Raw genomic sequence first — 24,866 nt, 5'->3', positions numbered from 1 at the left:
TGACTCCACCATGGGACCACCTGCCCATCTCCACACAGAAACGTCCCAGCAGCCCTGCAGCTTGCAGGCAGGTTACAAGGGGACTTTCTGTTGGCTTTTTGAGGGCAGGGGGAGAAGGAGGAGCTGTACAGAAAGGCCACTGCAGTCTGCTGAGCTCCTGGCTGGAAGTAGCATTCCTGTGAGGAGCAGATGCATCCCACTTCTCAAGCTGGCTGGGCGTCTGGCAAGCGTCAGTTGCCAAGAGGCACAGCCCCATGGAGATCCCACCCCAACCTCAGTGCCCCGAGCATGCGATACCTTGGCATTCAGCATCAGAAAAGGCTCAGCTTGGAGTCCTCCAAGAGCACAGCCTCTTCCATGAACGGTCTGAGTTGAGTGCTGGGGAGGGGAAAGTGTTTTTGCGTTGATCATAATCTCTCACTCTTTCTCTCTTTCTCTACTTATTTCTATAAATATGTGTACATAAATAGCTTGTTTCTCGCCTTGAATCTAGATATGAACTGTTCAAATTAGGTGGGCATAACATGCTGTTTTGATACATGAAAGTCTTCTCGACTTGACTCTTGGTTGTTTGTTTCTCATCATCACTATTTAAGATATAGTTAATACATAAACCCCTACTTTTGAGTTCTCCTTGGACAAAAATTAAAGGCAGACTGGTTGAATTCTAAGGGTCCCTGGTGCAGAAATGCCATCCAGTTGAGCAGCTAAATGTTAAAAACAATACCAAAAGGGATGTGGTGTCTCTCCTAGCCTGCCTTGAGCAGTGTGGTCCTCCATTCCACGTTGCTTGGCATTACCCAAGACTGAAGCCACGGAGGTCTTTCTGATTGTGCTCTTGGGCGTTGGGGTCCCGGCAAGCACACTCTCCTTGTAGGTCACAGGACATAGGGAAGGGAGTAACCTGGGGAAGGAAACCAGAGACATAAAGACATGAAGGAGGGAACACACTTACAGCACCCTGGAGAACAAACGAGACCTCTGAAGTGCTATCTTCAGAGATCAGCTGCAGTCTTCAGCTACGTTATTTTTTCACAGTGATTTATTTTAGTGCTGAGTTGGTGGTGCACTGAGGCCTCAAGTGAGCTACCTGTCCATAAGAAAGGCTGTGAAAAGTGTAAAGAAGGACCTGTTCAACTCATGGAGCTACTGGTCAGCAGATACTGCCTTAACAGTTCGCATCAAAGACATGAGCACAGCTGGCTGGGGAGACATGTACTTCCCAGGCAACTCTGGGACTTTTTGGGGTACTTACCACAATGCTTGGATCATATTACATTGCCATCCTCTTCTGAAAAGCTATCCTTACCCCAAAGGCTACAAGCAGTAAACGACAGCAAAGTAACAAAACCCTCCTCTCACATGACCAACGCAAATGCTCACCAAAATCTACTGGGTCCAGCAGGTCCCGACTCCATCCTCCCCATAGCACTCCTACTCACCTCCAGCTTTGGGGTTTTGGTGAACCCTACTCCTGGGACGTAATCTCCCCTCTGCAGGGTATAATTTTGCAGTAGGGATCTGTGGCTTGGGTGCTGCTGCCGTGCCTAAGCCCATTTGTGCATTTAACTATGAATGGTCTTGGTTTCAATTCCTCAGGAACTGAACCAAGCACTACTTAGCACATCGGTGAAGCTGCAGTCCAGCAGAGACTTGTCCAAATAGCTGTTGTGTTTAAGGTCAAGAGATGCAGCTAGCGGGCACTGAGGAACAGCAAAGGAATGCAGGCGAGTCTGCTACATGCATGGTCTGTCATCTGCCCAAGATCTTGCTGGAGAAGCGTGGGAAGGAGCTGAAACAATAGTCTGCAGTGCCCGGCTAGCGGAAGTTGATTTTGGCCTATTGCATCATAGTATTTACATAAAGAAAAGGGGGTGGCAGTGGAACAGTGTCTCACTTTCCCTGAAGTGAATTCCCAAGAATTTCTCCCATCTGCACAGACTGAGCAAATGACCTCATTCCCTTCCTTTACACTCCTTCCAAGACAGTGCCTCAACCTGTTCAAACTTTCCCGGCAAGGGCCGCACGCGCGCACTCCGTCTGCTTCCCTTGGCTTTGCTGCCACACGTTTGCTCTCTCTTTCATAAACATTTTTCTCCAGGCTATGAGGCCTGGGTCTGCCTGTTCCCTACCTATCATCGACAGCACATCTAGGAACGTGGACCAAGCACTGTGCATGAACACACAGCTGTCATTTCCACCTAGACCTTCCCTACATGTCCCTGCATGCCCAGCTCCAGCATGCCTTTCTCCTGACGCACACAAGAACGGGATGGAGGGGTGTGGATCTTTATTTCACAACTGGGGAGTCTAAGGCAGGGACATGCTGACAGAGACATTAAATAGCCAACGCTCATCACCAAATCAGGGTTTAGAGAGCCTTCTCTCCTTGCTTTTGACTTCATTCCCAGAAAACCTGACCCTCCAGGTAGAATAGGGCAATGACTCTTCATCGAGCCATGGCCTTGCTGACTTAAGAGTTAAATAACCAACCGGTGAATAATCTGAATCTACAATTATGCAAATGTGGAGGTTACAAAGAGAATAGATAGTCCAAAAAGTTAAAAGCAAAGGACTTCAAATAATTGGAAACTAAAGAAGTTTATAAACTACAGAAAACAATAGGAGTTTAAGGATCACTTGATCCAACAGAAGCCAGCCAAAGCAGGACTGTCTCCTATCACAGTGTTATGAATATTCTTAGATAGGAAAACAGAGAAGTCTGCAAACAATGGGGTCTGGGGAGGTGGCTGAGGAGGGATTGCTTAATGACTGAATTAAAATACTGGAAAGGAAAAAAGAAAAGACACATGAAAAAAAATTGACTTTCTGTTCAATGCAGAAGGAAACATTTTGGTTTAGATTATCTGCTACAGTTCAGGTTTGACCTTTCTCTCCAAGACATACAAATAAAAAAAGACTATTTCAGAGCAAAAGTTATGTCTTGAAATAAAAACTTATTTCACTTAGAAAATGTTCAAACAAAACATTTGAGTATGTCTGGAGTTTTCCCCTATTTTTATTTTTTATCCTGAATCATTCAGTTCAATCTGGATTTGGCAATGACTTTGACTTAAAAAATCCTCCCTGTTGTACAACGAAGCTACTGGTTGGAAGCGAGACCTGGGAACCTGGTTCTTTCATTTGTCTTAATCAAGTTTTTTCCTCTCCCTGGCCTGGAAGCACTGCGTTTGTCTGTAACAGTCTAACAAAGGTGATTAAGTGGCCCCTGCATTCAAAGGAGAGACAGGCTCGCAGAGAAGGTGGATACACTTTTTGCGTTGAACACAGGACAACCACACACCCAACTCAGGCATTTCAGTAAAGTGGCTGAAATTAGCCATGACATCCTACTGCACTTTGTCTCTGCTGCTGTGTGTGAATAAGTGGAACAATGAAATGTGTTGCAAGCACGGAGATGCCAGAAATGCTACCATTTCGCTTGCGGGAACATCAGAGCCAAGAGTGAAAGCCCTGCATGACTGCATCTCCAAACTACCAGCTCACGTTCCCCACACCTACTCTGTGGGCTGTGCTGAACTAATGGCCTTAAAAACCCAAACTGGCTGGAGTTTGATGTTGCCTTGAAGTGATTTACGTTCTTCATTCTCTCTCCCCCCTTTTCTTCTTGTGAGTTTTCCCCTTTGGTTTCTTCTGGGTCACTGTAAGCATGTGCTCAGCACTGAGCAACCTGAACAAAAGGTGCCCCTAAGAGTCCAGATTGCTACGACATTGCAGCCAATTTCTGGTGAGATGGAGCCATCAGAGAAGAAATGTCTTGCCGTGTGTTGTCCTCTAGAAACCCTCTGGTCTCCTAATAGTGGTCATGGACAGAAGAGCAGAAACTTTCTCCCTGGGGCAGAGCTGAGCCCCCTAGAGCAGACAGTTTCATGGCTCAGCAGCAGCTCACAGCAGTGGGTAGCCCAAGCATAAGAGGGTTTCTTCCTGATCACATTAGCCTTATTCACTTTATGTCCCTTACAGAGGTTTTTTTTATGCAATTTGGTTTTTACAGTGCTATTGTCCAGATAGATGAATTGTTTTGTCTTATGGCAGTAAGCTCCAGAGATCAGTTTTCTATTATGTGAAAAGGCAGAGATTTCCATGGGTAATGAGCACATCCACAGTCATATTAGACAAGACAAAATTCTCCAAAAACTTAGCATTAATACAGGGTTTCCACTTTAATCAACATCTACAACAAATACACATTTGAATTCCCCAAGGACCTGATTTACACAGGTATTTAGTGAGTCTAACCCACACACAGCATCTACTAGGACTGTCACAAGTACCCAACTCAGAGAAACCATAAAACCCCTTAGAAGAAGGACTGTCTGTTGCCTTGGGCTCCTGCCGTGATGGCCCTCTGGAGTACAGACACATGAATAAAGCTGCTGGATGTGCTAGAAATAATAAATGCTGAACTTTTTCTGAACGGTAACCCATTTAGGTGTGGAGCCCAGATATACATACTCCAAGATTAACTGCTTCTTTTCTTTTTAAATAGCTCTGTGAAAGCCCAACTCATTAACAGAATATATGACCTCTACTGAAATTTCCAGACATACCCATTGTAAAGCCAGTCTTAAAGAATCGGTTCTTTTTCCTTCCACCTGCCAAGTCCTGCGTTTCACCTACATCTATCTCCCCTTGTAGAAAACCTGGCTAATACCTAGGTGGGCAGGGAGAAAAAGTAAGTTTAGGGCCTGGCTTGGCCTTTTGATGAAATAGTGCAGGATATTGTCCCTTCAGACTAAAATGGTTGAAAAAGGCAGAACTGAAGAGCACAGCTCCGCACACCTATACACACCCCCGACACGCACATCTCCTGGAGATCACCCAGAACAGAGCCACGGCGTGCATGGACAGCAGTCAGGGGAATGTGGATCACACCTGAACCACATTGGACCACAGACCTACCTATCTTCAAGAGAAAACAGACACAACCTAAATCACGTCCATCCCCCCAGGAGTGTGCACTGCACAACACGCCCTGCTCTGAACCTAAAGGAGCAATTGCAGCAGGCGTGGGCTTATGGGCTCTGCTGGAGGCTGGCACAGACATCTGGGGCGTAACGCACAGGAGATCTGAGACACCTTCACCTCGACCAACTTGCCACCCATGCTGCACAGTGTATGAACCCATACTTCCCTTCCTCACGAAGGTATGGGAGCCCTAAGCATCCTCTCCCACGCTAGGGAATGAGACCTTGGATAAAACCCAAGGTCCCTCTTGGAAACAGAGTCCTTGATGCTGTGCTCCCGACTATGGGAACAAAGACAACGATACAACAGACCAGTGCAGAACAAGGATCCAGGTCGTGAAATGAGTGAGATGCCACAAATCCTTGTTACACAGCACCTATCTGAAGAGGCTGGTGACATCCCAAGTCAGATCCCTGCTGAGAAAGGCCAGCCTATATGGAACTGGTGGGAATGTTGACAGGCAAAATCCCAGACAGGTACAGGGAGGGATGGGAAACGGTTCTGCAAAGGGTCGGAGCTCATTCCTCACACAGGCTCGTATCAGGTTGACCCGGCTGTACCTCCCACCCAGCGCACTTGGGGCTGGTTCACAGCAGCACCAGGGCAGGCAGAATCAGGCCTGGGGAAGGGCCTGGGTTGGAGGCAGGGGGTGAAGCAGGGGAGGAGGGCTGCAAAGTGTTGGGAAACAGCCTGTTGTTAGATTTCAGCCCTGAAGTGTTTGAGAAATCTCCCAGACAAGCCTAACTGGAAATATGAAGGCCTCACTGCAGACAGAGCCTCTGCGGGCAAGCGTGGCATGTCGAGATAAGTGTGGCAGGCCGCGCTGAGTGTCGCAGCCCCGCACCTCCCGAGACCCTTGCAGCTCAAACGCCGGGGAGTATTTTGTTCCCTGACAAGGCCCTTGCGGGACAAAAATGCATCTTGTAAGGATCTTCTCAGTGGTTTTTGGCATTTGGGTCACCAGGGCTGTTTTGAGATAACGGAACAAGAGCGAGCCCCCTTTTAACTCCGGGCACTGGTATGCAGGTTCACACCTAGGGCACCGCTCCAGAGGGCCTGGGAAAGGCAAAGACAAAGCTCGCAGGAAAACTCCTCTCTGTGCAGCACACACAGTTTTAAAGGCTTGAATATTTGTTCACTGCCCCGCCATAAACCGGGCTTTCACCCGTTGAAGTCAGCAAACATAGTGTAGAACCCAACAGATGCTCCTCTCTCTCCGCCGGGTATAAATCGGGAGCAGCCTCACCAGAACCGGTGGAAGCGGGATGGCCCAAAGCCAGCAGGGATCCCCGGGAAAGCCCTGCCTGCACGGATCTCCGCATCCCCGCCTGCCTGCTGAGCGGAGCGAGGGAGCCCGTTTGCCAAACCACACGGGGCTCAGTCGCTCAGCAATCAGCTGTGCTTCCTACCCTCGTGCTACTGATTGTGCAAACATGAATGCAATTAGTCTAAATAATCACCAAAGATTTAAAAGCAGCCAGACCACCCAGAGGCCAAATAGCTGGCGGTGGAGCAGGGAAGGTTTGTTCCCTAGTTTTTGTAACACTTGCTAATGAAGTGAGGTTGGATAGCAAAGCAAACACCCTCCACTAGCATGTCCCCTGGGAACGCTGTATGTTGTGGGAAGCCCCATGTCCCTTGAAGCCAAGAACGTTCTCTCAGGATAGGCAACATGTGCTACTACCATCACTGCTTTTAATTTATCGCCGCCTGGAAAGCCTGCCTGAATGATTATGAAACCAAGCTCTGAGCCCCAAAATAAGCTCCCATCCCAACCAACCATGACTGAAAACGCTTCTCACATGGCAAACAGCTATGGTTGTGACCAACAGCTCATGGCAAAGGGATTGCACCCACACACCTGGGTGAACCAGGGTGCTTGGAGCACGCAGCGCTCAGCCGCTTCCAAAGGCACGAAGCAACGCTCCGCATTGTATCCTTCCTTCCTCCGTGCTCACCCACCATTCATCGTATCTCACCAGCTAATTATAGAGCTGACAAACACACCCAGCTGGGGATGTTCAAGTTGTTGGGAGCAGCATCGTGTCAGGAACATCAATTGTTCTGGATAAGCAGAATTTCCTCAGCCGGGGCGATCACTTAGGCTGCTAATTGTGCGAACTGCCTCAAAACCATGTTCTGCCAACAGAGCAAGATCCGAGATTCCCCAAGACAGGTCTGCGTTGCAGTTAGAGAGCTGGGAGAAGGCACTTATTTCTCCAAAATAACCACTGAGAAGTGGTTATTTCTGCTGTCTTAGGGGTAGGAGTGCAGCAGATCCCCCCCCCGCCCCTGCTTCTGGGGAGACAGGGAGAGTCTTTGAAAATCCCTGCTGGAGCCAGCAGCAACCCCTCAGTTCAAAGCTCCTTTCTTTAGGCCTTGAATTCTCGGCCATAAAGTCTCTGAAGAGGTTTTGATAACTTGCCTATCTTTTAGATAAGCAAAGCTTTGGATGAATCCCACACGGTCCTCTATCTACCGCAAGTCCTCATTTGTTTTCCGCCGAGGCACTTGCTGGTTTTCCTCTCCAAGGTGTTGGACAGAAATGTCAAGAGGCTGAAGGGGGGGAACAATTTCTCTTTTTCTTTTTCTTTTCTAAGTGCTATGGGGCAAAGCAGTTGAGGGAAAACCTGAGTGATAACTGAGTGAGACAGGTTTTTCTCACGGGAGCTGTAGGTTTACCCCTTATCCGACTAAAAGGAAAGGCACAGAGGAAAAACAGATGAAAATTCACCCTTTCGAATGGTTTGAGTTGGGAGAACTTTAAAACAGCAAATTCTGTGCATTTAAATCTGCAGAGATCAGGCTGCAGGAGCTTCAACTAAACAAATCTGTGATCCGACTCTGGAACAAAGTACATAAGCAGAGCCTAAAGAGAGACATTTCTGATTTCTGCAAGGCCTTTCTAGACAGCCTTGTCCAGGGAAAACTTGTAAAAGGGAAGGGGAAGAGAAAAGAAGTGAAGGAGAACAGCGACTGGAGAGGATTTCCTGAAACGACTCAGAAAGGAATAGCCACAGCCTCTCTGCCTGCAACGCCGCACACCCCAGGAGTTCCTCGCAGGCGGCCGCCAGCCCAGAGACAGCCAGTTATGCCCAAGTTATTTATTTTTTTCACTTTAGCAGTGTCACGTATTTAACGTTTTAAAAAATAGTATCTTCTTTTATCTGCGGCAGGATACAAAGCAAGAAGCAGCTTCCTAGAGCAGCCAGGCAGAAGGGAGCTGGCAACCTGTGCTGGGTCAGGAGGGGAGGAAGATTAAAAGGAGATGGGATTTTGCTTTGTCCTTCACGGAAGACTTTATCCCCTCCAGATACACAACAGAAGCTTTCTCTCCCTTGGAGGTTGGCGGGCAATGGCCTTCCTGTCTCTCAAAGCTGCTCCTGGGTCATGCACAGGGCAAGCTGTGAGCAGCACAGCCCCGTCCTCTGCCCCAACTGCAAACCCTGCTGCCAGCCCCCCGCTCCCCAACGCCGCCCGGTGCCGCAGGACGCGCGTCCCTGCTTCCTCGGGTGGCACTCGTCCCGGCGCCAGCCCTGGCTTCTCGCCCGCTGCAAGGGGACACTGATCAATTAGCGCACAACAAATAATTAAGCTGATGAATGTCTCTTTTTCCTGCTTGCTGACTGCAGTTGCCTCGAATTTATGCCCAGAATATGACTGAATTTATTCGTTGCCGCCTGTAGCATTCAAAAGAGGTCTTTAATGATTTCTTTTAAGCTCTCTAGCCTGATTGTGAATAGTGCAGGGCAAATACTCATTATTTCCTATCTAAGCAGCAGCGCTGATTAGTCAGCGGTTGGTCAGAGAAGTCGCACCGCTCTGTTCCCCTCTCGCTGCAGAAATGCACAAGGTCATTTGCTGCTAATGCTCAAATGCAAAGGGAAAACATGGCCTAAGCAAATGCTGCACGGAAGAAGTCTCTTGTGCATTTTCAGGGCAACAAAACAGGCGCGTGTAAAAAATCTCGCATTACGTAAGAAGGCTCAGAATTAAAGTGAATATGGGTTGAATAATTTTGATTTCACGCAGCCTGGTTCACAGCACTGTGCGCAGCTGAAAGTGCATTTGGGAGGGTAGTAGGACTGCAGTGAAACTTAAGTCTTGACAGTTTGCGGACATTAAAGATCTGAAGCCACCTCTTCCTTGACTGTTAACTCCTGAATCTTCACATGATGCAATGTTAATCTCCAGCCCTTTCCTAAAGTAATGCACGGAGTTGCTACGTTCTGTTAAATGTGAACCATGTGTCAATTCAGCAATGGCTGCAACGGTGAAAAGATGATAAATCTAAAGCTTGTAAAATGTCCTGTGACATTTTGGGAGAAAAACAGGTGTTGCATAAATGTTAGACATTTATGGGTAAACTTGCAGGGGCTTTGAAAGACTGACACATCTGCCACATAGTATGTAACCCTGAAAGAAAAGGAGCAAAGCAGTCTCTTTCATGTGTCTCGCTCCTTCTACAACCTTATGAAAATACATCCTCATCTGGTATTGGAATTAACAGAGCTGGACTCGCCCCTCCCTATGTCTCCTCCAGGTTTTTGGCTTTTACACCCAATGCGTATTTTAAAACTGTGCCTTTTTAAGTAGGTGGCAAACTGTGCTGGAAGGATTTGGTATGCGGAGTATTTTTATTCAGCTCCCTTTTCTCTCACCTTTCATTGTTTTTCCCTTTGGAATATCTCCTGTAACGCTCCACTCATAAACCTCTTCAAAGAGAGGGCTGTATTTGAACAGCCTTGCCTGAAATCTGGTCTCAGTCAAAGGCCTCAGACGGGAAAATAACTCTGAGAGCCGAGACCCATGGCCCCCACGGCTGCTGCCGCAGGTGTCGGCGGCCGCTTTGCAGGCAGAGAGGTGCTGCCTGCTGCCTCTTCGGCTCTGATGCCGCAGCCCTGCCGGCTGGGTTATTATTCCCCCCTTTACCCTATAAACGTAATAAACTGGGACTTAGCATCTTGCTTTTGGCATGGTAGGTCCAAGGAGAAGGTGGTTTTCTCACTCCTCCCCAGTGCCTTGTTCTGCTCCTGGGATATTGTTGGTGTTCTGGGAGAGAGGAGATTTTGGGAAGCTGAATGCATGCCGAGGAAGTGATGGGCTCTGTGGCTCAGCCGTCAAACCATATAAACTCTAGGATAGGTATTTCTAAAGTACAAACTAGGGCAAGTCTAATTCCCCAGGTCACAAAGATACAGCTCCCAGTAAAGTCAGTGGAAGCAGATTTATCTCCAAAAAGCTGCAAAACCTCCCGCTCCATAGGGGAAATGCATCAGATGTGTGACCAGCTGCCTGTCTCTGAACCACTTGCCCTTTGCATCGGGCAGTTTTAGCACAGAAACCAGTAACCAACTGGACTACAAAGTGCTTTCCCTCTCTTGGGTGGTCACTTCGTTTCTGGGTGGCAGCGAAACAGCAGATATTTTGAGCGTGACTCGCCTGGCTGGTAAGTGCTCAGAACTCTCTGCAGATCCCACTCCGTCTCAACTCCCTGCCCAGCAATAAATTCTGCTCCCAAACCTTAATCCTACCCCTCTCCCCCTCAATTCGACACTCACATCCCTTGTGTTTCAGTCCCATCCACCCCCCCAGCAATACGTTGTGCCCTTAGCTCCTGTCTTGATGGGGCTGGTTTGCGTCAGTCCCCTCCCAGCCACCTCACTTCCATTCCTCTGGCACCTCTTGGGATTTTTCATCCCCTGCTCTCAAGCCTGGAGGCAGTGAGATAAAGTTTCCCAGGCAGGCTGTTGTAGGAGGAGAAGACCTACACCATGCCGAGCTACTGGGCACTTCCAGCTCTGCTCTCCCAGCTGGTGGCCTGTGAGGCCAGTCAGCAAGCTGTGCTTGCCCTTGGGCTGCTCCTCCCAAGGAGGTGGAAAATCAGCCAGAGATAGGAATCTCTTCTTGGAGACGACACTGAAGATGAGCTGCTGCTTGTCATCCCGCTCATCTCTGCAGTGGTCGTGTCAGCAGGGAGCCCCGTATGGGCTCTCTGTGCTCTACTCCACCCTTGGGGAAGCCAGAAGCTCACCTGCCCATGCTTCCCTCCCAGGACACGGCTTGCAAGGCCACTTGCAAAAGAAACACAGCAATATAGGAGAAAATTTATCCAAAAAAGCACATTTAGGAAAACTACCCTTTCCCCAGTGGAGACACGAACTCCTTCCACTTGCCAAGACATGTCCACTTCCCTTCCCCAGTGTTCCCAGATGGGCCAGAGACAGCCCACAGTGCTGTACTGGGAAGAGATCTTGGGCTGAACCAAGCAAAAGAAGCCTCCAGCCAAAGCTCAGAAAGGACTGTTCCCTGCAGAGAGGTCTTCAGTTCCTCAGCTGTGGTAGAGAGGACCTTCTTCCTCAGATGGGGGAAATGGATGATGTCATATGCTAAGCCCAAGCTCTCTCAAGTTTTGTTATTTGTTCATATATACCAGATAATTAACATAGCTGGATTTTCATTGTGATCTACAGTCAAATCTTGAAGACAAGGTAAAAAACTCATACGGCAGAGGCTAAAATTTTCCTTCCTTTCCTTGGGAAACAAGTTCAAAACCTATCCTGGTTCGAAACATGACATGTTGTACTGCTTTAAACGACAAGCTCCATAGCTCCAGTCCCTGTCTCTAACAGTGGCCAGAAATGGATGTTAAAGAAGCATAAAAAAAGGGGAACGTGTGGAGGGATCCTTCCCCAGGCTCAAGCAGTCAATGGTTTAGATATTCCTGAGCCAGAAACCACATCCAGATCACAGTGTGTAATAGCCACTGACGGAGCTAACCTCCATGAACATGCCTAGTCTCTTTTTGCTCAAATACATTTTTGTTCGTAATAATACTCTATGGCAATGCATCCTATCATTCAAATCCACATTGTGCAAATAAGCATTTTCTTTCATTTGTTTGGATCCTGCTTCCAGGTAATTATCATTTCACCCCCTCATTGCTGTGTGGTAAGAAACAGTGGATTTTATTTTCCTAAGCATCCTCCCTGCATTGAATAAAGTTTTTATAAACCTCTGCCAGTAACCACGCACATTGTCTCTTTTGCAAGATTTGCAGGTTCTGGTCTACGTGGTCTCTGTTTGTGCAGAAGACATTTCACATCTCTGCTCGGCCCTGCTGCCCTACTCCACACCCTTCTCTGTCCCACTCTGTCCTTTTGGCGATGCGATGGTCAGCAGCGAGCCATGCGCCTGTGGGTACACACGGATCAAAGTACAGACCTACAACGATGCTTTTGTTTTGCTCTCTGCTCTTTTCCTAATGACTCCCAACCTTTAGTTTCCCTTTTGAGCATTGAGGGTGGATATCAGGACGGGCAAATCCACCCTTCTCAGTGTTTCTGTGTGAAGGTCTCCTGAGCAGTAGGTGCAGCTTTGCTGATGAATGTGCCCCAGGGTTTTGGAGGGAGGGAGCCAGCTTTTGCCTATAGAGAAGCTAGGGTTTATTTACAATAACAATGAATGAACGTCTCTGACTGCTTTATTCAAGGACCCGCCTTGCACAGGTATAAAGTGGATTATGATGGGAAATGCACATGCATATCAAGAGAGAACTTCAAAATGAACTAACACGAATTCAGTGCCTGTGGTGAGCTGATGCCTGGACTGAAGGTCCTTCTGAGACCCTGGACCTCCCCTATTCTAGCAAAAATAAATTTTTTCCAAGTGCAAAGCAGCACTCCCCAAAGAATTCCCAGTGAAACGAGGAAAAGGCATCCCTACCTTTTTGGTCTTGACTGTTGAGGCACAGCAGTCCCCACCATCATAGTTGCAGAAGGCTCGGTTGTTGATGGAGTCACAGTAGTTGTCCCCCATGAAAGGCTGAAAAAGGAAAAAGCAGAAAAAGGCTGAGAGCATAGACACGGATAAAACTTGCAACAATATGTCAGAAAGAAAACACGAAGACTTGAAGGAGCCATACAGTTTGTAACATTACCATCTGCCCTGAAAAACAAGAGATGATTATTCCCATCTCCCTTCAAAGCAGATGATAGAAAAAAAAAAGGACACTAGATGGAAGGGAAATGAGCCCTTGTTGGCTTTTCACATCCCACATAAGATGCTGCTTCAGGAATATTAATTTGAATAGGCCCACAGACAGCATCAAGGCATCTAAAATTGTGGCATCTTTTGATAATTTTAAGCTAACCTTCCAAAACTATGTGGGCTAAGAAGGTTATGCGTAGCAGCAAAACTGGCTTGCTTTTAATAGCTGTACTTTCCACCACAGTTCTCCTAACTATGCAACAAGTGTCAGCAATGAGGGCACAAAAAATATCACAAAGAGAAATGGAAGTAGTCTGAGCTCAGCACAGGGACTACGTGCTCTCGTTCTCTGACCAGCAGTGACTGTGTGTGACCTTGGCCATGACACGTAATCTTCCTCCGCTCCACAGCTCAGAGCTCGGATAATGGCAATTATTCAGAGGGATGTTGTGGAGAGCTATTAAGTAAAATTCATAAATCACCTTGAAAAAGAAAATGTGGTCACTAGTCTGTGCAATGTGATCACTAGTCTATGTGCTGCACAGGACCTGAATAATAATCACGATTCTGAACAAAAGGCTTGAAGTCTAGTTTTTCATTGCACGTTGGAGCCTTCTTGGTCAGTAAGTACAGAAGTCTTTCTTGGAAGTCAAAGCTGTGCCTGATGCTAAAAAAGACCCGTGCCAGGTATGAGAATCCCAGGCAGCAATGAAAGCTCAGAAAAATGGATGCTCAGTAGAGAGAGCACAGTCATATCTCTGTAACACTTCTTACATGCACAAGCTCATGGGGCCATTCCCATTTTATCTGCTCTTTGGCAAATTCATGTGTTCTGCACTGAGAAAAACACACCAGGGACTTTCCTACAAGAAGACACCGTTGCAGAGCGAGTGGGGAGGCTTGTGGAGGTTTCCTGGGAGGATTTTGCAGCAATTGCAGTACCAGAGTCTCCCTGATGACAGATACCGGAGAAACCAGCCCTGAGAGCTCGCCGTGCTCTCCCCAGGCAGAGCCATGGCCATGCTCATCAGTGTTGAAACGGACCCTGTGGAGTGGTACAGATGCAGGCTTTTACTGCTGATGTGTTGCAAATTTAAATATTTCTGTCAGGGTATAGAAATCCAGGCAATGATGGCAATATCGGACCACAGTGGGCCTACCAGGAGGTGACTGACTCATTGCGTGTCATTTGTTCAGCTGCACGCAAAAACTACAAATGCTGTCAGGGAAATCAGAGTTACCGGTGAGGCTCCTGTCCCTGTAAACTGGCTTAACTCCATTGACTTCCAAAGAGATTGACTGACTTATACAAGCAAAGACTTTGACTTGCAAACGCCCTTCCAATTTAATTAATATGCTAAGAGTTAAAAAGTAATGATTTATAAGTAGTTGGAGAGATAGTTTTAGGCCAACCTGGTCATATTCAAAAACGTGGTCATATTCAACCTCGTCACATTCAAAAACTTTGCCCAACCTCCCAGGAAATTTTGTAGGCTTCTCCATGTTTCCCTTGTACTGCCTGGCTGTGCCTGCTTGTCAAGAAAGCCTTGACTTCAATTTTTCCACGCCTATGCCTGTGCCTACACCTACGAGTGCTAGAAAATCAGCAAAATAAATCTGTGCAAGAAATTGCCTTTCACTCGCACTGGCACAGAGTAGGCAAGTTAGTCCTTTGGAGGAGAAGAATGGGACAAATAACATCTATTCTGATTTGGCACCAAAATCCTCATTTGGGAGACCTTGGAGGCCTGGCTGCGGAGGGTGAGGTCTCTGTAGGTCTTCATGCCTACCTTAATGCTCCTGTATTTCTGGAGGACTATCCAGGGAGCCCAGAGGGACCACTTTTCTACTGCGACACCCAAGTTAGCTGCCGAGAAGTAGGGGGCTGACTGGGAAACCTCTGTTCCTGCCACTAGGGAGCGACAAAAAATCACATTGCAGCACCACCTCGGTGACCACTGCGGTCGCCAAGCTGAAATAATGCCCCGCTTACAGCCTTCCCTTCAGGGAACCCTCCCTAACGCTGAGGGTATTAATACCCTAGGGATTGTATCAGCATTATTGGTATTTATCAGTATTATTGACCTACTGGCTTATTAGTCCCTGTTTCCATAGTTGTGAGAAAAGGCTTGGTGAAGATGGCATTGCTTCTGAAATTTTAATGCCAGAGAACAAGCTCTGGCCCATTCGTGGATCCTGGAAGCACCACGCTCTAAAAATGATGCTAGAGGCCATTATCAATTGTCCGGGCAAAGCCTTCCAAGATGATAGATTGCAATGCGGTGACACTGCTGAATGAATGATGAAAAGAAGAAAGTTCCTATTGATGCAGAGGGGTCTGGCAATTAACAATGATGGAAGGGAAGAAAATGCTGAGAAAAAGCATGTCAGTAATAATGGCTTCTGGTAAATTACTACATCATTGCAAAGTTTGCCTCAGTAACAACTATCCTTAAACAGCAGGAGAATGGATACCCAATGGTGCATCAGCACCTGAATGGCATTTCTTAATGGTCGCTGGATGTTATTTTAGCTCTCTTTGGAGAATAGGGGCACCTAGCCAGCCTGCATGAATGCAATGCGTGAGATGGCTTATGACAGTCAAAGCACTGACAGCAGAATGCTTTTCATTTAGGGAACAACTAGACAGAAACTATTACATTGTTGGAGAGTTATTACCCTCTTGGGCCCAACATTTGTATGCGAAGGAAACCTGTCTTTCACTTCAAGACAAATCACGTCGCACAGCAATGTGGTCTAGAGTTTCGTGTCAGATTTAGGAATTCTGTGCCATGTTCTGCCACTTCGGGCAAATAACTTAAATGCGCTTGTAAAATTCGGTTAGTGGGTGCCGAGAGCACAGTCAGTGCCGCAGAAAGTCAGGAGATGTGGGGTCAAGACACAGCTCTTCCACTGCCCGTCCACATAACCAAAGCAGCCATTTATCCCTCTGCCTGTGAGCTACCCCGTTTCTAAAATGGGCACGAAGCTTCCCAGCCTTACAGAGGCACCACAAGGACTGACTTCTTAAGGGCTGGCATGATGGAAACCGCGTGAGCACCATGACCCAGAGAGAGGTGCTCCAGCCTCGTTTAACTGGAAGCATCTTAAGACTTCTTAGACTTTTCAAAGACTGTTGCCAGCAGAAACAACATCCTTCAAAATAATTGCTTTTTCCAAATAACACACAAGACTGTAAAAATGTATCATAGCTGAAATGTAACTACATTTTTCTGATTTTTTTTTTTCTGGTTCAGACGGAGGTGCACAGTGGAGGGATGTGTGATTTGTTCACCGTCCAGCTATGCTGTCCACCCAGTGGTATCATTTCTGCCTCTGGCTTTCCTAAAGTTTGTCTGCACACACCAATGCCCAAAGCCTAGCTGGCCTTGGAAAGAATTTGCCCTCTAATAAAATGTCAAAATCAAGGAAAAAAACCTGAAGGTTTTTCAACTTCCCAGAAATTCCCAGATCCTAAGAAATTCTGGTGGTCTACCAACGTTGTTGAGCTACTTGATCATGTAACTGCTGTGAGAGTCACCCAACCATCGGCTCTAGGAAAACCACCAATTTCACCATTGAGTGTCAGAACTGATGCAGGTGATCACAGTCTGTTCGATAGGATAGTCAGGGCAAAAATCCGTTATCCCCACTTGAAAAACAGCAGTTACAGCCCACGTGACTGCAGTGACTGTTACCATAACATTTAGGAGAGCAAGCACGGACCACCTGAGCTAACGCGAAAGCTCACCTCGCAGCCTTTGACACAATGGATCAGAGAAGGGTGAGGGTACCACTTGAGTCCCGCCGTGCAGACAACGCTCTGGAGAGAAGAAGAAAAAAAACCAACAGGTTAAGACAAAGAAATCAGTGTACAGAAAGTCAGCGTGCTGGCTCCTATGGCTCTCCTGTACTTAACCAATGAAGTTCAGCTCCTAACACCTCTTGCGTTCTCAGGACCTGGCTGTCCTCCAGGTATTTACAAGAAGTGTTGGACTTGATGCTTGCAATAACAGAACATTTGAGATTAAAATAATATTTAAGGTTCTCCTTAAATGTCACGTCCAATATTTCAGTCGTGGTGGGGGGACATGGCAGGCAAAAGCAAAGGCACGGGTCCACTGTCTTGCTCTTGGGTAGGGGGGAGACATTTTAGGAATTCATTCAGGGATTTCTTTGGTGCTGCAAAGCATTGCTGTCTTTCACCACCCATCATACCTGTGCTTCTTGAAGATGCAAACAGCTAAAAGTGGACTTTCAGATACATTTTCACATCATCTTAAATAATAGCACCTCCCACTACACACCTTCAGAATAACCCCCAGATAGGTCAGCAGCATCTGCTACATTTTATAAACTTTATAATAATTTCTGTACCAACTCTGTTTATAGATTTTCTAGAAGAAAAATGTTGAAGTGCCCAGCTTTGGGCAAAAATTATGAGCAGCCTACTCAATGATGACACAACCAGGGCAGCCCTTGTTTGCCTGTAGACATGGAAACTGAGATTTTTAAGAGTGGATGAAAAGTTTGGCCAGTCAGTGGAGATGGGAGATAGGACTCCCATCCATTCACCAGGACATCAGGCACAACGTTCACTTTGGGTTATTGTCCATGGATGGAACACTACAATGTCCAGTTGGGCAAGATGAACCCAAAGACACGGGTCAGGGTTGGATGGAGGCCTGGGGAAGGAAGGGATTATTAACATTTGGGAAGACCTGACGCACAAGCCATCCCTTCCCCTGTTTATTTGAGGGCTAATTTAATCCATCTGCAGGGGAACCTCAGCATGTTTTTACAGTTTCTGTCATTTGAGGCTTACCTGGCGTGTGCTAGAAAAAGGACTTTTATACTATCTGACTTGGGCTGTTTATCTTTCCGATGCTCTCGGATTTTCCACTATTAGTCAAGCCCGGCTTGCCCCACCTGCCTCGCAACAGGGCCCGTCTGTGTGAGCGGAGAAGCGGCCAGGCGAGGGGGGAGGACGTTGTTTATCCCCCGGGAGGGAGGCTGCAAGGTGCGGGGGCCCTGTGGTGTCAGACGTTCCCCCAGCGTGCTCTTGACAGACAGCTGGAGATTTCCAGGCTGTTGCCTGCCACAAATGGTGAGGGTTTTCTTCCCCCTCCGCTTCTGTTTATTGCACTTCAGAGGGAGAAGAAAGGAAACTTTTCTAGGTTTCAAAATAAACAAGGCCAGTCAACAGACCGGGAGGAGGGAGAGGAAAGGAAGCAGTTCAAGAGCATTTGAACCCAAGAGTTAAATGAAAGTACAAAACCTCAGGCATTTGCCTCCCGTATCCAAGGCCAGCCAGACAATAAGTAGAAGTGCACTTCCAAGGAGCATTGCACATTCCCCTGGTAAGAAGCATCAATATTTACAAAACTCCTTGATATGTGTGAATGTGTGTGAGCATGTGGAGCTTACAAAAGGAGCCGAATAGCCCTGAAACAGGCTCTTAAGAAAGGAGGTTCACAAGCGAGAGCAACCCCTTGCAGGAGATGCACTGACTACTTCCCTGACCCTCCCACTATCAAAAACCCAGCACCCTCCCTTAGAGGAACAGATGGAAGGTGAAGTCTCTGCTAGGTCAGTGATCTCCTCAGAGCTCGCACTCAAGGTCATCCTCAATCCCAAGGGCTGCACAGCCTTGGGCTGGACGTCGTCCAGGAAAAGGGAGTGCAGCCCCGAGCCGCTTTCCATAGCGTAGGAAAGCCAGTTGACCTTGTGCTAGATGGATCACTGGGGCAGTGGGACATGCACATTGCTCTTGAGTGGTACCTGCCAACGGCTTAGTCCCAGTTACTTCGCCCTCTCCTTGGATGATACTTTGCTAGCGGAGACCATTAGAGCTACTCCAGCTGAATTCAATCCTGCTAACATTCACAGAGCTGGAAGCAGAGGATGCTGAGGGAAGGGCCCTCAGCCATGGTCCTGGTTCCGCTTTCTGGTTTTCCAAACCCTGAATTCCCACCACCCAGTCTGTTTGTACCCTCAGGTGCTGCTGTGGTGTGTGCGGTGCAAGGGGATGGGAGAGGGAATATGAGTAGAGGGAGAGACTGGGTTGGAAAACTGAGAAATTGGGGATGATTCAGGTTGCTGGGCATCGTTTCTGCCTCTTGCGGTGCAAAGAGGCACATAGGTGCCACAGGGCGCTGCACAGGGCAACTGAGATAAACAAGTGTATAAAAAGCAAGCAAGGAAGGATATAGGCAGCACTACTGCAGGTGGTGACCAAGACCCGATGGCATCAGTGCGCACAGAAAGGCAGGTGGACTCACAAGGCCAAAAAGGATGCGGGAAAAGCTGGATGGAAGGACCACATCCAACACGTGCCAGGCAGTGCATGGGGAACAAAGCCCATCTGGCCACTGCCTCTGCGAGCTCCATCCCTTCCCCGTGCTGCCACGTGCTCCCAGCCGCTGTGGTGACACATGCCACCCTCATGGCCCCAGCTGCCCTCGTGCACTGGCTTCTGCAGCACAGCCGCCCTCCCACATGGGCCATGCTGTGCAGCCGGGTGTATTGACTTTGGTCCTGTCCCCATCCCAGAAACGCCATCCAGCTACATCTGCGGTTTGGTGGCTGTGACTCCCATCTGCTGCAAAGGGAGAGGAAGCCAGGATGCGCTCCCACAGTAGGTAACAAAAAGCCAAGAAAGCAAATCAAGCTGTCATTTTCTCCTTGTGAGGGAAGACCTAGTGCCTCCGGTCACGGCGCTTCCCTCCCATGGTGGGGCTAACACAATGATGTCAACCATTTGCGGGCTGCAGAGGGGATTAGGTTTCCCCAAGAGGCCGGTGGAGAGCTCTCCTCCACCTTAGATGGGTCAAGTGTCCCCCAGGGCTAAAGCCCAGGGACTGGCAGCTACTGGTCTCAGCTAAATCTCTCCTCAGGCACTAAATGAACATGACAATTAACCGTGGACTTAACGTGGCGGTGGTGAGGGGATCGGCCGCTGCTGCCACAAGCAGGCAGACAGGGCATTTTGGGGCTGTCTCCTCCTGTAGCTACAGACGGGGTGGGAACTCCTGCCTTCCCCGGCGCTGAGCCGCCGCACTGCAATAAGTCATTTCACCACTCCGTGACTCAGTTTCCCCACCTGTAAAACGAGCCTAACACTCACAGAAAGGGGAAAGGAGAAGGAAGGAGGAAAACTACATAAAGCGTAATCGAATAGGGAAGTATTTAAGGAGAATTCCCATTAATGACTTCTGGACATCCAAAAGCCCAGGGCTTGCACTGCATAAGGGAAAATACATCTCCAGCAGTAGGGCAGCATCCCAGGCGTGCAGAGGGGCCATGGCCACACTCAGCCCGGCTGGCGGGCAGCGTCGGGGCATGCCGACCCTCTGAAGGCCATCCCAGGTGTGCACCTGCTTGCACAGTATTTGGCCTGTTCCTGCTCAGCACAAAGGCAAGAACTCAAATTCAGACAACCTAAGAAATTAGGTGTCTGCCCTGTTCCTCTGCAGTCAATGGGAAAGAGCTGTCAAGCTGTCTTTCTGAGATATTTAACTTTTTTCTCTACACTGCCTGCACAGTCAGTCTTGGCAGCTCTATCTATAGGTGTCTGCAACAGCTCGCTGCCCCTTGCACACGCACGGTAAATGGGAAATCACGGGAACAGCAACGGTTGCTTCGAACACGGCCCGCTGCAGAACAACAGACACACAGAAGATTTCAGGTGAATTTTTTTTTTTTTTTCCTGATGAAAATACTGATTTGGAAGACACTGCCAACCTACACTGATTTCGGCAAACTGTTTCAGACCCGACAAAGCAACTCAGCCTAAACCAATTCTGAAAACCACAGTAATATTTAGACATTTTTTGAAATGAAATATCTGTTGTTGTTGTTCCTTAGAGAGGACATTTAATTTCTAAGTTTTTTTCATTTTCATTACACAAAAAGTTTTAAAAAAATTCTTGGAAATGAAATGCTACGTTATGTTCAAACCAACATGTTTTTTTTTTTTTCTCCAATTTTTTGGTTCACCAAAAATCACAGCAACAAAAAAGTCACTTTGATTAGGAGAAAACATTTTTTTTTAATTTGACAGAACTTCCAGTGAACCGAAAAATCAAGTGATTTGCACAGCTCTGCTCTAAACACGCCCAGAGGAGGGATGGTTCCCTCTTCCCACTTTGCTTCCATAACAGCTGTTGCTTGAGCAGCTACACACAAATACTGGTTTTTTTCCTTGCCAGCTCTCCCTATGTTTTATCTGTGCCTGTCCTCTCAAAGGTAAGCTCCAGAGATCGGTCTTGCCTTTATCTGCGTCTCATCCTGCACTCATTTGTACATTACTTGTGCCTGAAATTAAGTAACTAAAAATGTTTCCTTGCGTCATTCACGTACTTGGAGATCCACAAAGGCTTGCCGTGTAAATACAACCAGCTGCTTGCTTTACTCGTATGGCACAACAGCAAGCTGTCACTGACCGTAAAGAGAGACACGTATTATTAATGATATACAAAACATTGCAACGGGGACCTTCCCCTAAGGCATCCCAGCCCCATCTCTCCAGGGTTTTCCCGGTCCCACCAGCAACAGCATCTCCCCCAGTGGCACCCCACGAGGCATCACTCCCTGTGAGCGACATCCCTTTATCTGGACAGTTGAATAAGATGGATGTTTTACAGCTACCAAAAACCCCCCTCCAGTAAGTCTCAGCATCATCCTGCTCATCTCCTAAAGGCTCCCCTCCATCTCCCAACACAAGTTTTCAAGCCCAAATCTCAGCCTCCAGTTACAAAGTGTTTGTGGGGTCAAACTTGTATCTGCTCACAGCCTTAAACTCTTGCAAGATCCTCACCATCAAGGCAAAAAAGGTCTTTTTTACCACTGTACTCTTGGAAACCATGATTTCTTCTCCATCCCTCACTCCCCACTTTACTACTATATGTTTTCCCTGCTGCCTAATGAGCCCTCCAGAGACCTGCAGGTATAAAACTCGTTACAGCTCCCTCTGTGTACTCGCATCAATAAACGCTGGAGCACAGCAGAGAACGCGAGGGAAGCTGTCACTTTATTTCACCATGAGTTACAAAACCACTTTAAAGCCTAGCACTCGGGAAAGGGCCAGTGAGAAATTGCCCCGAATATAGAGATAGGGGTTTTCTTTATGTTTCATGCCAGAAACTTGGCAAAGCCTAAGCTTAGGCAGTAACATAATCTTGGTGTCTGGAGTGAATGGGAAGCTGGGAAGGACACTGCAAGCTTGTCGTATTCTCTGGTTCCCCACCCCTTTCCAGGATTTATTCTATTGCTCCACGTGAAACAGGGAAGTATAAAGTGATTTTTGGAGCGGCTTGCTATCCACTACCAAGGCCAGATTTCAAAAATCCCAAACCCTGGGTACATATTTAGGCATGTAAAGAAGCAAATCGACTGTCAAAGTTGCTCAGGACATGCTGGGGCTGTGCTGGCTGCTTGTTCTGCTCCTAAATGGAGTCACACCTGCAGAAATATTGTGTAGGCACAAGCGCCGGGTTACACGCCTTTCTAGGTGGGAGGGCACATTTGTGTAGATGCCACGAGGGTTTTCAGAAAAAGGTAGATGTCTGTGTCTCCCACTGGTATCCAAGTGTCTCCTACTGATATCCGAGGGCAGGCATGAAACCAAGCAGCTATTTGCCATGAGTGGCATGTGTGTGCAGGGGTGAGCGTGTACGCAAGACACTGTACATGAGTGTGCATGTCCCCATCAGGGCAAACTGATGCCGGTGTGTGCTGGAGGATGCGCAGGACGGAGAGCCGTGAGCGGTTAGTGCTGCCTGTGCATTTGCAGCAGGCAGGAGGAAGAAGTGGTGACCTCTGGAAGGGGCTGTGCTGAGCAGGCATCTCTCGCATACGGGCGAAGGGGCGGGGGGAGGACTCAGCCAGCTCTGCTGGTTCTGGAAATGAAATACCCTCTGTATCAGCTTCTTTTGTCACCCAAAAGCAGTGTAGAAAAATCCAGCCCTGCCACGCAAAGAATGCAAAATACCAAACAGGAGGCAGAAAACAAAACCTGGCCAGTGCCCTTTCCCTCACTGTCCATCACATCTTCCTGTGCAATGAATCATGTTTCCAGATCACACCTACCGTAGGTGCGGGGTGGATCCGAGCACACTGATTTGGGGCCTTTACCTTGAACTGACTTTCACTGGGAAACCAGAGAGAAAGCAACTTGGAGAGAAAGCCACCACGTTACCAAAACAACACGCAACGACATAACAAAAATCAGGAATTCTTTCTAAAGGGCAGAATTCCCCATGTATTCCCCTCATTGAATGAACCACAGGTAAGGCTGTTCACTCACTGCACATAAACATGCAACAAGGGATATAGTTAGTGAAATCGTCAGGCACCGACCTTCACTCTTTGAGGGTTCATCCAGTGCTGGATGTCTTGCACAGTCTCGTTCATGCGCAGGAGGATGGGCTCGTGACTGTGATCCAGACATGAGGTGGTACACTCCGTGCCTGCATGGAACACGGACAGGATAAAGCTAAAGGATAAAGCAAGCAGCTTCTGACCCTTTCAGCATCCTTCCAGCTGAAGGACAGGATTAGGGCTCATTTTTCCTAAATTGCAATTAGCAGTCAACCGTAACTATCACATATCTTCTAGCCACACATGAAATGCTGAGTACAACCCTGTATCTCAGCAGGAGATGGTGGGGGTGGCAGATACTCCAGGGCCTTTTTGTATGAGCTGCATATCTAGGTATTTCGCTGGCTATTAACTCCAAGAAGGGGGTCAGGTTTTGCGCTTTCAGATCATCAAGAAAATGTGAGCGTTTTTCCATTTCAACTGCTCTTTCAAGCAACAAGGCTGATTAAGCAGAGGCTATCGAACTCATCTCACCTATGACATGACAAAAACCTACCGTTTGATCTGTCAGATTTACAGACCTTCAATAATAATCTTTCAGAGGGTGACCAAGCCTAATGATATTGCAGACGAGCTATCACCTAAGTCCCACAGTCAATAAGAAGTATGCAGAGAGGTAACGATGGCTTTGTTCACACATAAACCTGCTTTTTCTCTGATTAACTGTCATGCCCAGTTGGAATCCTGTCCTTTCTTTATTAAAACATGCTGTGATACTCTGCAGCAATATCCCAGAGCCCTGTGGTGACACAACCGTAAGCCCCAGTGTGTTGGACCATTACCATTTCCCCCCTGGAAAATCACTCTTGAATGGCACAGCTGCTGCAAACATGTCATTAGGATTTCTGCACTCCAATCAGCGCGGGGGGAGGAATTAATCTCCGCACTGGTTCGGAGAGCTGAACCTTTGGCTCAACACACCCCTCAGCCTGGAAGGGCAGATTAGGTGTCTGAGGAATTACCAAAGGTGTGTGGGATTCATAGTGACCACGACTGGATGCTATTATTTTCCCCACCTGCCTGTGCCTTCTCACGTACTCCCACATGGAGGAGTCAGCGGGAGCAGAGCAGACCTGGGCCGTTGAGCCAGCAAGGCAGGGAGCGCTTGGGGTTTGTTTTGCTTTCCCAGCACACGTGGCAGTGGCTCCACGGACCTGCTGGATGAGGCCCATTGACACCAGGCCTATTGCAAGTGAATGGCGGGAGAGCGCCTTCTCAGAAGGACATCGATCAGGCTTCCAAAAAAATAAAGAAGAGAAGAAAACCCCAACAATCTGATCCCGAAAGGTGGTGCTGGGCAAGCCTAACAAAGTGTGTGGTATGTCTCCATCTGCTGAGGATAAGAGCCAACGGCCACTGTGCCCTCGCCAAGCTCTTCTTCCCTCTCCAGCGAGAGCCACCCTCTCATGGAGGATCTGGCCCATGAGTCCCTCACCTCAATGACAGCTGTGGTCCCATCCCAGGATCAGACCCACCAGCCCTTGCATCTGGGATCGGCACCTGCTGAC

At 47.9% G+C, this 24,866-nt stretch overlaps 1 protein-coding gene across 1 annotated transcript in view; it reads right to left on the bottom strand.

Annotated features, from left to right (window-relative positions):
* Positions 1–796: 796 nt before the first annotated feature.
* Positions 797–24,866, bottom strand: part of LOC104166103 (pappalysin-1-like) — a gene marked incomplete at its 5' end in the record, with an annotated part of 53,872 nt that continues 29,802 nt past the window's right edge. Inside the window, 4 exons of the mRNA XM_009705931.1 lie at positions 797–904; positions 12,715–12,813; positions 16,730–16,801; positions 23,338–23,447. Of these exons, the coding sequence (XP_009704233.1) occupies positions 797–904; positions 12,715–12,813; positions 16,730–16,801; positions 23,338–23,447 (389 nt within the window). The remainder of the gene's footprint in view (positions 905–12,714; positions 12,814–16,729; positions 16,802–23,337; positions 23,448–24,866) is intronic.

The sequence above is a fragment of the Cariama cristata genome, unplaced genomic scaffold (assembly GCF_000690535.1).
Source record: "Cariama cristata isolate BGI_N322 unplaced genomic scaffold, ASM69053v1 scaffold38058, whole genome shotgun sequence".
NCBI lineage: Eukaryota > Metazoa > Chordata > Aves > Cariamiformes > Cariamidae > Cariama > Cariama cristata.
Note: the sequence above shows the minus strand (reverse complement) of the source record. Positions and strands in the feature narration are given on the sequence as shown.